General features: G+C 49.4%; 1 protein-coding gene across 1 annotated transcript in view; it reads right to left on the minus strand.

Annotated features, from left to right (window-relative positions):
• Window positions 1-14,239, minus strand: part of LOC127183928 (sodium- and chloride-dependent transporter XTRP3B) — a 30,930-nt gene that overhangs the window by 8,123 nt on the left and 8,568 nt on the right. The window contains exons 3-7 of the mRNA XM_051140059.1: window positions 9,658-9,798; window positions 7,907-7,998; window positions 5,644-5,871; window positions 3,524-3,634; window positions 629-870 (exon numbers count right to left, since the gene is read on the minus strand). Coding sequence (XP_050996016.1) covers window positions 629-870; window positions 3,524-3,634; window positions 5,644-5,871; window positions 7,907-7,998; window positions 9,658-9,798 — 814 coding nt within the window. The remainder of the gene's footprint in view (window positions 1-628; window positions 871-3,523; window positions 3,635-5,643; window positions 5,872-7,906; window positions 7,999-9,657; window positions 9,799-14,239) is intronic.

A 14,239-nucleotide genomic window follows, 5' to 3' on the forward strand; every position in this document is an offset into this window, starting at 1 on the left:
CTGGACTCTCTTTGTAGACCAGGCTGGCCTTGAACTCATAGCAATCCACCTGCCTCTGCCCCCCGAGTGTTGGGATTAAAGGCGTGCACCACCACTGCCCAGCTAGAACTACTTAAACTTAAGTTCGTATCAATATGCAAGTTATTTGAATATACATTGGCTTCTATTACATTTGGTCCTAGTGTAGAGATAGCTACTTATGGTAAGTGACCACCCTACTGGACACCTTAGCATCTGAAAGATGGTCCTCTGTTTGACGGGAGCCACGGACAGTAGTGTAGTTTCTGAGACTTGGCTAGAGAGGTCTCGGTTATACTTGAGATGGGAAATGGGACTGAAGACACCAGCATTGTTTGCTCAGTACTCTCCTCTGCTAAGTGCAGTGACCGCCTTAAACCGCCTACTCCCTGCAAGGCAGCCTTAGCTTTATGGTCCCTCAGTTTCTGGTGCTACAGAAGGTCAGCATTGGCTATTGAGAAAAGAGAGCTGAACCTCACTCTGTAGGCCCCCACACTGGTTGGTGACTTTTGTCTATCCCTTGATTTCCCAGTCACCCTTTCAGCTCAGAGCTTTGGAGCCTTGCCTTCCCCCTGGAGGCTCAAGGCTCTGAGGGGCAGCTTAGACTCACTTGTTTAAGCAGTTTTCATAGTTGAAGGTGGCCTTGAAGCCATAGATGGAGAAGGTCACAATGCTGGCAAATATGGCAGTAGTACTGTTGATGATGGATACAATGATGGCGTGCTTCTGGCAGTCGTTGGAAGGCTCATTGTAGCTGGCAAAAGCAATCAAACCGCCACACCCCAAGCCCAGAGAGAAGAAGATCTGTGTGGCTGCATTGATCCAAGCCTTGGGGTTGGCTAGCTGCTCCATCTGGAGGGCCAATGGGGATAGGACTGAGGAATCCTGGGCCCCAATCCAAGACTCCCCCTCCCAGGAGAAGTAGGCTCAGAGAGGGAAAAATTTACCCCCCAACCTCCCCAGCTGTCTAGACCTGACTTATGTTCAGTTAATTACTTGTGAGTGAAACCACGTCACTCAATCTCAGGTAAAATAATCCCTGATTCAAAAGATACCAGGCACTTCCCAGATGCCTCATTCTCTTCAGACATTATCAGCCAAAAAACAAGCCAGATTGCCCTCATCCTAGTCTAGCTGCTCTGTCCACTCTGAGGAAGCTACAACTGCCTCAAAACCATTGGTAGCCAAAGCACATCACTATGAGGAAGGCACCTTTAAGGCCTTGACTGAAACAACTTTCAAAGTACAGTTTCCCTTCACAACACTGGCTGAATTCTCACAACCATTTCCATCTGTGCCAGAGGGAAAACACTTTCCCCGCTGGCCGAGAAGGCCTGTTGAGACTGGATAGATACATCAGCAGTAAAGAGCATTGGCTGCTCCTCCAGAGGACTGGGTTCAATCCCAGCACCCACATGGCAGTTTATAACTGTCTATAGCTCCAGGTCCAGGGGACCCAACACCCTCACCCAGACACACATTCAGGGAAAACACCAACGCATTTAAGGTAAAAATTCTTTAAAGTAAAAAATCACTTATTTGCCCGGGGAGCCTGTTGCTATAGAGAAAGTCCTAATTGTTTGATTTTACCAATAAAGACTCAGGAGCCAGATGCAGGGGTGAAAGCTCAAAAGAGGCAGAGAAGCCAGGCGTGGTGGCGCACGCCTTTAATCCCAGCACGGGGAGGCAGAGGCAGGCGGATCGCTGTGACCTTGAGGCCAGCCTGGTCTACAAAGTGAGTCCAGGACAGCTAAGGCTACACAGAGAAACTCTGTCACACACAAAAAAACAAAAAACAAAACGAAAAAAAGGGGGGGGGGCACATAAAGCACCCAGCTGACCTTCCAACTCAGCCGAAGTCCCAGAAAGATAAAGCTCTTCCTGCTTAGCTCATGTTCCAGAAGGAAAAGGCTCTTCCTATTTCTCCATGCTGTTGTAAATGCCTCAGTGTCCCTCCTCTCTGCCTAATCCCTGTCAGTTGGTTGCTTTTTCTGACTCTTGGCCTAAGGTTAACTTTATTTAATCCTGTTTACAGAAATCTCTTGGATTAAAGGTGTTTGCTAGGGCTGAGCCACACCATAAGGACTTGTTTACAGTGAACAGAAAGCTCTAGGATCAAAGGCTGAGCCACACCACAACGAGAAACAGGTTTTTACAGTTCGCTATCTTGGGACTCACAATTTGTTAGTGGTGCAAACACAGCACTTCAGTTGCACAACACACTCTTTCCCTGGCTCTATAAGCAGGCACTTGGCTCAGTTTCTGAGTTAGCTGTGCTATTCTCTGATGGTGCAGCATTAGACCTCATGAAGTCTCCCGTGCGTGAAGTTTTCTTGTCTATTGTTTAGTTATTTCCTCCTGGAGGGTGGCTCCCCAAGGTTCAGGAAGAGTCAAGAGACCTGTGAAACACTAGGCCACTCGCCAGGATTTCAAAGCGGGAATAGATGCTGGAGAGAAGTGACAAGTTGCGTAGGGTGCTCTGGGAATGCAGCTTTTATGAGCCATTGCCTATACAACATTTCCTTCCTTACTTTTCTCCAGGCTCTTCTGTGATGCAGCTGCCCCTGTAAGTGACCCTAATAAACGCACTGGTTCAGTAAGCTAGGTTTGTACAGACTTGAGTCTTTTGTATGTTGTTGGTGCCCTATCTAGGATAAACAGCGTCTATTCAGCCTTTCCAGAAGAGCTCATGCAACATCTGCTCTTCACCTTCATCATTATTAGAGTGGGAAGAAGAGATTGTGAAAGTGACAGGAGCGTCCAAAGGACACAGGACACCACAGAGGACGCCACCACCACCACCGCCACTGCCACCACTATCCTTAAAGTAGCAGCAGTGAGAGGGCAGCTAAAAGGTTCCAAAGAGAGAGTAGGAGTAGGGAGAGGTCTCAAAGACAGCAAAGGCTGTGAAGAGTTGAAGACTACAAATTGCTTCTGTTGCTGGATACCCTCTATAAAACCACAAAGCTAAGAGCTAAGGGGTTAACACTCCCCAGGCCTGAATGCTGTCACACTGAGGGAGTCCACAGAAGGGTGGTTGCTACAGACATCTGTCTCCAGGCACAAGATTTGCTAAATGAGTGATGCGCGCTGTTTCTATTGAGGAACACTGGCCTGGAGAGGGATGAGGAAGGGATCATGGTGACCTGCGGGGAAAGGGTCCAAGGAGGAAGGACACAGATAAGGGAGATCTCTGGAGCGGCACCTGTGACCAGCATCTAGACAGGACTCTGGGTGAGACCTGGGACAGGAAAGGGCAGAAGGGAGGGACTGGCATTGGTCATTAGGGCAGTCAAGGTGTAGGAGGAACGGAACTGGGATCTAATGTTCCAGAAAGCACAGGGCTGAGAACGGCCTGTATGGGGAGGTGGTTCAGGCCCTTAAAGCACCCACAGCCCTTGGCTCAGCCTTAGGCTTCCCTGGCCTATGATTTTCCCCCAGGCATACCAAAAGGGACCAAAACAGGTAGCAGCACAGTTAGGACCTCTCCCCTGGCAGCCCATACCTTGGGTGTGAACATGTACGCCAGGCCATTGGTGGCTCCGTGGAGTGTGAGGCCGCGAACCAGGTAAATGATGAGCACACAGTAGGGCATCGATGCAGTGAAGTAGACCACCTGTGGGAACCCAGGAGCAGAGGGAATGGCTGTGCCACAGCAGGGGAGGTCATCCGGCATTGTCAACATACATATCATTGAAATGAAGATACTGTTGTTACGGAATTTTTAATTTAAAATATACAAAATTAAATCAATAATATAAATCCTGTGAGTGCTCAATAATTAAGCGCTAAAATCACCCAAGGGAAGCTTTTTTATGAGGTCTAATGCTGCCCGCCCCCCCCCACCCACCAGAGCACAGCACAGCTAACTTAGAAATAGAGCCAAGCGCCTGCTTATGTCACCAGGAAGATGGTGTTTGCATGGATCATGGCACAGTCTTTGTATCAAATGTTTTAGGAGTTTGCCCACAGCTGGTAACAGCTGGAAAAGGTTTGTTTGTTTTGTTTTGTTGTGCTTTTTTTTTTTTCAAGGCAGGGTTTCTCTGTGTGTATCCCTGGCTGTCCTGGACTCGCTCTGTAGACCAGGCTGGCCTCAAACTCACAGGGATCCACCTACCTCTGCCTCCTAAGTGCTGGGATTAAAGGCGTGCGCCACTACCACCTGGCAACAGCTGGAAAAGGTACTAAAATTCTTTTTATAGGGTTGGAAAGTTTTCAGGATAGATATGGAGTCCCCCTTAGTAACTCTAACATAAAAGTAAACAAAGCCAGGAGGCTATGAAAGGTCCTCGTGTGTGACTGCTTGATAGTCATTGCCACAGGAGACACCAGTGACAAAAAGGACCCCGGAGGTTGTCAGGGAGGTACGCCTAGCAGCCATGTTCAGTGTGGGATTGAGGTGACCCTTGCCGACAGTCCTTGTGCTCAAGGTCTTTAGTTTAAAAACATCTTGCATGACCCTCCCCCACCCACCCACCCCACCTCCCTCTCCCCACCAGCCTCTGTGAACACAGCCTTAGTCTACCGTGGCGCCCATTTTCCCATGGCTCTCTATGAGCACCATAGTTTATTAAGGCACCGTCCTAGTTTCCTTCCTTGTTGGGAGCCGAGAGACCCTGGCTGAGCTGAGAGACCTTGGTTGCGTTGAACTCCAGCTGACCCTTTGCAGCCAGCCTATACAGAAAGAACTTATCAAACATTTTGCCTGGCAACGGACAAACCGCAAACGTCGTGCTTGGCCCCAGGAGAGGGAACTTGGCCCTGAGAAAAGGAACACTCAGCGTACCGTGGCTTTGTAGCCTTTCACAGGAGTCACGGTACATGAACATCCGACGTGCTGTGCTCTCTGGGAGAGGACCACGGGGCCACCTGTCTCCTCCCCCCGCCCCATACATTGTCCCAGGGGTTCCTACCCCAGAAGATTCTGTACTCTCCCACTGCTCTCCCTCCTTCCCCCGCCCTTCCTGAAACACACTTTAAAAATCATACACCTGCTTTCAGTAAATGACTCTTGATAAGACCAACCTTTCAAGAGTCATGTCTTCTCTCCCGCCCATTCTTATTTACAGGCCGCGACCCCCTTCGAGAACCCGAATAACTAAACCCGCGGGACGGGGACACTTCCTGTGCTGTAACGAAACACTTTAAACAAAAGCAACTTAGGGGAGGGATGGGTTTACATGGCTGATAGTTTTAGGTCACAGTGCATCACTGAAGGAAGTCAGGGAAGGAACTCAAGAAGGGATTTGAAGCTGGTTTGCTCATAGGCTCATGCTTTCTTATGCAATGTAGGAGCACCCACCCAGGACACGTGTCACACCAACTAATAAGGCCACCATCAGCTTGCTGACATAATGTTATATAAATGAGAGGTTTTGGACGCTAGCATGTTTATAAATTGATGATAAAATGATGGAGTAAACTTGATCAAAATGAACATACTAAATAATCAAATCCCCTACAGACATGTCCACAGGCCAGTCTGGGCAACCCCCTCACTGTGTCTCCCCCTTCCTAGGTGACTCTGGGCTGTGTCAAGTTGACTGTTAAAGCTAACTAGGACAGGTGCCTATCTCTTCATGGCCAACCCATCCAGGCACAGCACCGTCACGCTCCCCAGCTCACCTTGCCAGTTGACTCGGTGCCCCGAAGGATGCACAGATAGACAATAAGCCAGGCCAGGGTGAGGCACAGCGCCGGCTCCCACTGCACGCCTCCGTTCTCCTGGATGGACGGCGAGATGTTGAGCGTTTTCCTGTACCAGAAGTACTGCGTGGACGAAGCCTTCTCACACTCCTCATCGTAGCCGGTGCGGTTGCTGTTCAGTGGGCAGACGGACCATGGCAGGGGATCCTTTGGAATGGAGTGAGAGTCAATGGAGAGATGAGGAAGAGTCAAGGGCTTGGTGAGATGGTGGGATATAGCTTTGGCAGAGAAATCTTGGAGGGGAAGGAGGCTGATCCCCAGTGGCAAACGGTTTCAGCCTTTGAGGCTGACGAGGGGCTGGGCTACCGGAGATATGGATGGCATGGAGGATGACTGGTTTGTACTGGGCGTTGAACGTTTCCCAAAGATTCACACCCAGAGGCTGTGTCTCCTGGATGAGGAAGTGCTGTGGATCTTTAGGAGGTGGAGTCAAGGAAGAAACCATTGGAGTGAGCTGAGGAAGCCTGCCTATCCTTTCCTATTCTGGTTTCACTGTAGCTATCCCCTGCTATATGCACTTAGGCTATGATGCTCCACTAAACTTCATCTTTATTAGAGACCACATTGCAAGTTAACAAACCTTTTCTTTTTATAACTTAGTGTCTAGGATATTTTGATCTAGTGAAGCTGGCTAATAAGGGTTGCTACTTATTTGAGTTCTGCGGGTGGTTTCTGAGGACCACTGCACTGCCTTATGGGTCTAGAAGACTCTTTGATAGTATCTGGACAGTGACTAGACCATCTACAACAGGAGAACTCTGCCCAGCATCACTTCAGCAGCCAAACTAGGAGCTTATACTCCAAACTCTCGCAGCATTGTTGGGATGGTCAGAACTTGTTAGTGATGGAGCTGGAGAGATGGCTCAGCGGTCTCGCAGCATTGTTGGGATGGTCAGAACTTGTTAGTGACGGAGCTGGAGAGATGGCTCAGCCGTCAGGAGTGCTGGTTGTTCCTCTAAATGACCTAGGTTCAATTCCCAGCACCCACATGGTACTCACAACCGTTTATAATTCCAGTTCCAGGAGATCTGATGCCCTTTTCTGACCTCCATGGGCACTGTTTGAATGTAGTACACAGATATACATGCAGACAAAACACTCATAGACAACTTTTTTAACTAAAAACAAAACAAAAAACCTTGAATAAGCCAGAGAAAGCAACAGTCAGTCTACTTTCACCTTCCATAAGCCAACTCATTAGGACAACCTTAAGAGTATAGACAGAGCTGGGCGTGGTGGTGCAGCTTGTAATCCCAGCACTCTGGGAGGCAGAGGCCGGCGGATCTCTGTGAGTTCAACGCCAGTGTGGTCTACAAAGTGAGTCCAGGACAGCCAGGGCTACACAGAGAACCCCTGTCTCAAAGGAGGAAAAAAAGTATATAGACAAATGTTCCATCCCATGGTTGCTGGGTGTGGCACAAGGGGAAGGGAGGTCCAGTGCCTTGACACTGTTGAGGCCCCTGGGCCAGGGAGCCTAGTTCCACAGTTGGGCTCTAAGCTTGGCATGAAACCCTCTTCTTTCTGCTTTAGGTGATTTGAACAGGGTTCTTTGGCACCCAAAAAGAAATTAAAGTGATGTCTGACGATGATCGTAACTCCAGACCAGCTGCTCAGCAGTACTGACGGGCACTGAGAAAAAGACCCAAATCTGATCAAAGTTGCGGGCGGTATGGGAGTAAGCCCCTGCTACGGTAGATGCCTTGTTGAGCAGGGTCTGATTCTATGAGGTCAGATTTATAGGACAAAAAGCTGCCACCAATAGAGGTAAACCTGAGAAAGCGCATGGCTTCAAGACCACATTTCACAGGGAACAGCCCGGGGCTCAGTGGTATTCTCTAGTGGGCCAAGGCTGCTTTACCAGGTCTGCACTCCAGGGTACTCAACCCACTGAAACCCTCGCTCCAAGCGGGCCTTCTAGTGGATGTGAGAGCTGGTGTGCAGCTCTGACCTGGATGTTCCCACAGACAATTACCAACTGCCTCCACCTCCTATTTTCTAGAGCAGTGTTTCTCCCTTTAGGGTGTCAGAAACAAAGTCCAATGGATGACTGAAAGTGTGCCTTTCCCCGCCATGCTCCCTTCATGTTACAACCCACAAACTTTCCCACTCCTCCCAGAGGGAAGGCCCGCATCCTCTCCCGCTGTTGTCTGTCATCTGGCTCACCTAGCAGGCCTCTGCTCACCTGGAATGAGTGGAAGAAGTACCATATAGCCCAGGTGTTGATGACATTGTAGTACACAGAGACCAAGAAGGAGACCACCAAGCTAGCAATGCCTGAAAGGACAAGAAGGCCATGCTGAGGAGCAGTTATAGGTAGCCCAAGGTGTGAGCATCCCTGGGGCAGATGGGATGGGGCCACCCAGGTCAGGAGAGCTTCCCCTCCAAGTTTATTCTAAACATGACCTCGCACCTGTGGATTGTTTCCAGAGCTTCTTCTCCCAACGTCTCACACATTTTTTTTTTTTTTGACATCTAAGTGTTAGGTCCTGGGTTCTGTGCTTGATATGCGTGTATCTTAGTGTTCTGTTGCCATGAAGAGACACCATGACCACAGCGACTCTTATAAAAGAAACTGTTTAACTGGGGCTTATGTGCAGTTTAGAGGGTTAGTCCGTGTCAAGGCAGAAAGCATGGCAGCACGCAGGCAGACACGGTAACTGAGAGATGGCGCTGAAGACACCAGGAAGACAGACACTGGGACCACCTTGGGTTTTTGAAACCCAAAAGCCCGCCACCAACAACACACAATCTCCAACCATGCCAAACCTCCTAATCCATTCAAACAGTGTCCCCTCTGAGCCTATGGGGGCCATTTTCATCCAAACCACCACAATGCGTCTTTGATTTCCACAACAGTATTTTTCCCATTTCACAGAAGAGGAAACTGAGACAAAGACCACCCGGCAGAACCATGAGAGAAGTGTCACCCCTTGCCCCATATGACAGTTAATTCCCTTTACACTAGGTTGAGTCACTGGGGACAGGCCCATCCCCCTGTTATTAGGAGGAATGGAGTTTAGCAGAGGCACGAAGGGTGGGAGACCAGCTCCATTGCCTTGGTCAGACTTGTGAAGGGCCTAGGGTAGCTCTGTAGACAGAGGGCATGTGTGCAGCCAGGTTGCTCTGGAGTGGCCTGATGCTGGCCTCTAGCAGCACTGTCCCCAGCTCCTCCATCCCACGGGTACCCTGGACCGTTTTTCAAGCTGCTGCCCTTGGTGGGAGTAAGTACATCAGCACCACCACCATTGGGAAATCTGGCCAGTAAGTTGGTGTCGGTGCCCCTTAGGGTTCCAGATGTTTTCTTTCCTATGCTAAAGGACTGACCCCCTCCTTGCTCCTGAACAGTTGCTCCCCTTCCGGGGTTGGGGAATCACTGTCGCCATTGATGGCCCTGGATCCTGGGCTTTTACAGAGGCGATCCGTGTCTTCCTGGAGGTATCAGAGGAGAGCATGTGGAGGTCACTCTGGAAAGGTATGCTGGGAACTGAAGCCACCTGGTGTGCACAGGTGCCTTGGTTTCCAAACTCTGCCAACACTCGTGGTGTCGATGTCGCAAGGCCCCCAAGTGGTGTGGTGAAGATGGGGTGCGCTCACACACTCGAGTGCTATGTTCAGCATCAGGCAAACATTAAGCATCCCCAACAGGTAAGGTGGCTGGGCTGGATAGATGTTCTTACGTCACAAAGTATGTCCAATCATTCACAGGGTCTCAAGCTAAGTCCAGAGAGGCGATGTCCTGAGGTGGGAGCTTCCCTGGAGGCTGCATGTGGGAGTCAGAATCCAGGGCCCTCTCTGCCCAAGTTCCATGGCGGCCCTCCCTCCCTGCGCTGTCAGTCCACCCAGTCACAGGTCCTGCTCATGGACAGCAGCCTGCACGCCTGCGATGCCCAGGAACACGCATCTGTCAGGGGCACAGGAAACGGTCCCACCTACCGACACCGCTGAGGTAGGGGCTGATGGTCCTCCAGGCGCCGATGCTGCCCTGCCGCATGCGCTGCCCCACGGCCAGCTCCAGGTACAGGAGTGGCATCCCCTCCACGATGAGCATGATGACGTAGGGGACCAGGAAACTCCCTGTGGGAGACCAGAGCACCAGGTCAGCGCACAGACAGCCTCACCCCGCCCCACCTGCCTGTCCCCACCCAGTCCTCCTTCCACCCACCCAAGTTGCCCTCAGACTTTCCACTCCAATCTACTTTTTTCCTGCTCATTTCTTCTGCCTTCTACACGTCCCTCCCTCTGTCATCTCTCTCACCATCTATCTCCCATCCACCGTATCAGTCCCACCTCCTACCCACCAGTTCACCCATCCAACTCTCTCTGTCCATTCATTTTTCTGTTCACTCATCCATGGATGACCTGCAGCCATGTTAGTTGTTTAAATCTTTGAATGCTTCCGTCCTGGGAGGCACACTGCCACCGTCCCCAGCTCCTTGTTGTCACTCTCCATGGCTCTGCTGGCCCAGCTTCTGCCAGAGCTGCCATCTACCCTCTTGTGTTGGGGAGGTTGGGGAACTCAGGGGGCAACTTTGGGAAGCTGGTACTCTCTTTCTACCTTTTTGTGGGTTCTGGGGAGCGTTGAACGCAGGTCATCGAGCTTGTGCGGCAAGTACTTTTACGCACTGGATCATCTCACTAGCCCCTGGCTTCTCTTTCAGCATGTATGGGCTGACGAAAGGCTGGACCACCAAGTTGCTACATACTTTGCACATCCCTCCTGAGGGCTTCTGTCTGTCTTCCTGCAGCTCTGACGGAATCTGTGTGAGGTGGGGTGGAAAACCAACAAACCTGCTTCCTGCCCCAGAGGGTTCGCCTACATAAAGGGATTTCAGACGCTCTATAGCTATAGAATGTTCACACAGGGGGCTGGAGAGATGGCTCAGTGGTTAAGAGCGCCACCTGCTCTTCCATAGGTCCTGAGTTCAATTCCCAGCAACCACATGGTGGCTCACAGCCATCTGTAATGGGATCTGATGCCCTCTTCTGGCCTGCAGGTGTACATGCAGATAAAACACTCATACATAACATTAATAAATAATATATCTTTTTTTTTTTTTTAAGGAATGTTCCTTCAGGCTGATTACTTTCAGGGAGCTTAGAAGTTCAGCAAATACAGGGGCAGGTAAACTAATTGGATCCCCCAGTACACAGAGCTTCATACTACACCTTCCTTCAAAAGAGGGGCTCTTTGTATCTGTTTTAAACAAGCAAGTCCAGTCTAAAACTTCAAATTGGTAACAGTCACTTAGAAAACATTCCAATCCATGGATTCCTAAGGAGTGGTGTATGAGTGGAGCTCTGAACACCCCGCTGTCAGACACACACGTACAGAGGCAGGCAGGGCGCAAGGCTGCCCACAACATCTGCTGCCTGGAGGGATGACCCAAGGCCACCCCGGGATCCTCTTTATAGCTCTCAGCTCTTGGCTCCTTGGCTGGGGAGCCTGAGAAACTTCAATGAGAGGAGGACATAAAAAGCAAATGCCTGACTCAACAGCAGCAGGGATTGAGGGTGGCTTATAGCGGGAACTGGTTCCTTGGCATTAAGGAAAACACAGAAGCACAGGCATACACAAACCCCAACAGTCACAAAACACCTCCCATGGTACACACGGGTTGCCTGTATAATAGGGGTATGGATGGTTGTCTATGGGACATGAAGATAATGACGACCCAAGTGCAAAGAAAGGGAAAACAACAGCTTTAAACCTTCAGGTTGTCTGGGGCCCTGCGGCTGGTAGTTTTCTTGGCTTGTGTGTTTTACAGGGCCCCTGGGTCCTCCCTTTCTCCCTCTGGTCCCTGTTTAGGTACCTGCCCTCATATCCTCCTGCGTTCTTCCCCACAATGTTTTCTGAGAACAGGAAGCTGCCATCTTGGGAAGCCAGCTTTGACTTCTTTGCCTGCCTGTGTTCCTCCAGCCTTCAGCACTACCCCGATCCCGCCCAGACACCATCTGCTGTCAGGGGAAAGGCTGTGACAACCCTCGCTGCTGCTTCGTGTTGAGAAGGGAGCAGTCTGGACTGTGCCAGCTGGGGAGAGGAGGGGTCTGATAAGGCGGGCTCCTGGGCCGTGCAGCGGGCAGCAGTCCCACATCTTCACGCATGGCTGAGGCCCTCCACTGGGCCCACTCAGAACTCAAGTCGCACCTTTCAAGAGACCCTGTGTTCCCTTTGTGATGGCTAAGCTTGACTTTCAAACTGATTACATATGGAATCAACTAAAACCCATGAACTGGACGTACACATCTGCATGGAACTTTTCTTGATTGGACCATTTGAGGTAGAAAGACTCTCCCCCTAGGTCAAGGCCATAGCGTCCACAACACACGGCTGCTCACACAGAAGGACTGGAAGGAGGACACAACGCTCTTTTGCCTGCTTGCCCTCACTCTTGCTGCCAAGTTCATCTACTCTGACGGTGAGGCATTCTTCTGCTTGCATAGAACCTACTTCTTCCTGATTCTAACATGGACTGAAACACTCAGCCTTGTGGACTGAACAACTTGTTTTTACTGGGCGATAGTCATTGCTAGACTACCTGGATCACAGCCTGTGAGCTACTATAATAGTCCCATACACACACTCGAGTGCATGCATGCACAAACACACACACACACGCACACGTTTGTCTATGTATATTATTATCATCAGTTCTGCTTCTTTAGGGAGCTCCAATAGACCCATATGGCTAGAAAGTTGAGGTGAGACTCAGATCCCAGAGAGAGAATCCTCCTTAGACGCGCCACAGGATAAGGGACAAAACCAGAAACTTAAAACTCTGACTAGACACACACATTCCTTCTTTAAGCCAGTCCTTGTAATCTGTAAGCCACTCGCATGGAGTGTGCACCAGCAACTCCAGTTCTTCAAGCAGAGGCTTGGCATCAGTGTATTGAACTTTGACCTTTTATAGACCTTATGTAATTTGTCAGATCTTTGTAACATGCTTACGTTTTCTTGCTTTCTTTTCCACTCTAGAGAAATGTTGGAGGATGTTTTCGCACTGCGTATTCTCAGGCTGGTTTCTGTACTCAGAGGTCTGGACTTCAGCACTGTAATCATCGTGAAGCTCCTCCTGTCTTAGGATTTTGTAAACACTGGTCTCCATCACCTTCTGATTGGTCAAATAAAGAGCTGACTGGCCAATAGCTGGCCTAGAAAGTTAAGGCAGAACTTCTGATCCCAGTGAGGGGCCCCAGGTAGGGATGAGAGAGAGGGGGGGGGGGGCAGAGTCATCACAGAGACACAGATGAATAAGGAGGTGCCAGGATGAGACTAGGACGGCAGACAGTGGGCCCCTTGCTTGGGAAGCAGCCAGGCCAGTATTGTCAGGTTAGAACAGCTGAGTGTCTGCCCGGCTATAGTGCCTGAAGCTGTTAATGAATATAGTAAGTCTCTGCATTTTTACTAAGAGAAAGGGCGGGCATAGAAAAAAAACGTTGTGTATTACAGAAAAATATCCAGCCATCTTATGAGACACAGTGATACTAACACAGCAAACCTAGGTAGTATGACAATCTCCTGCGAGCAGCTCAGCTGATGTCATGAGGGTGGCAAGGTTTTGGTTTGGAAGACAGTGCTGAATGTCACCGCTTTAATAAAGAAAGTTGAATCTAAGCTACACATGTAGTGCCACCTTTATATGCCCTGTTAAACATGGGGTTGGTAAGCTCTCAGGGAAACCTTATAAAAAAGACAAGACAGTCTTCACGCAACACATAGCGATATTTACCATAGCCATACTTTTAGTTTTGAATAAACATAAGCAACATATATAATGAGATAAATAATGCCTTTAATCTTGATTCTGTTGGCTGCTCATGGTGGCGCATGCCTGTAGTCCCAGCACTCTGGGAGGCAGAGGCAGGCAGATCTCTATGAGTTCGAGGCCAGCCTGATCTACAAAATGAGTCCAGGACCTTCAAGGATACACAGAGAAACCTTGTCTCAAAACACAAAAATAAACAAACAATAAAATCATTGTTGTGTCATTTTTTGTCCTTGTCACAGTATCAGATGGCTATCCTGCCTCAGGAAAGGGAGCCTGGAGTATATTTTGAGGAAAACATGGTTGTGTCAGAAGTAGAAGGGCCAAATCCATTCCCAGAGCCAAGCTCTTAGTGTGCTCAAACAGCACACGGCGATTTACACAGAACTGTCTAGAATAAAACTCTGTAAAACTGAACTCAGTGGCTTACAATGGACAGGAGACAAGCTCTTGAATTTGGTGACAAGTGGTTGAACCCAAAGTATCTGTTTTCCTTATAAGCAGCATAGAATGATCTAGGTAGGCCTTATTTATTGGGTCATGAGCACTGTCTACTCTTCCAGAGGTCCTGAGTTCAATTCTAAGCAACCACATGGTGGCTCATGACCATCTATAAAAAAGAATTTGATGCCCTCTTCTGGCATGCAGGTGGTACATGCAGACAGAGCATTCATACATAAATGAATAAATAAAAAATAATTTTAGCCTTGTTTTTGCTAACATTATTGTTATAGACTTTTTAAAATTAA

The sequence above is a fragment of the Acomys russatus genome, chromosome 32 (assembly GCF_903995435.1).
Source record: "Acomys russatus chromosome 32, mAcoRus1.1, whole genome shotgun sequence".
Taxonomy (NCBI): domain Eukaryota; kingdom Metazoa; phylum Chordata; class Mammalia; order Rodentia; family Muridae; genus Acomys; species Acomys russatus.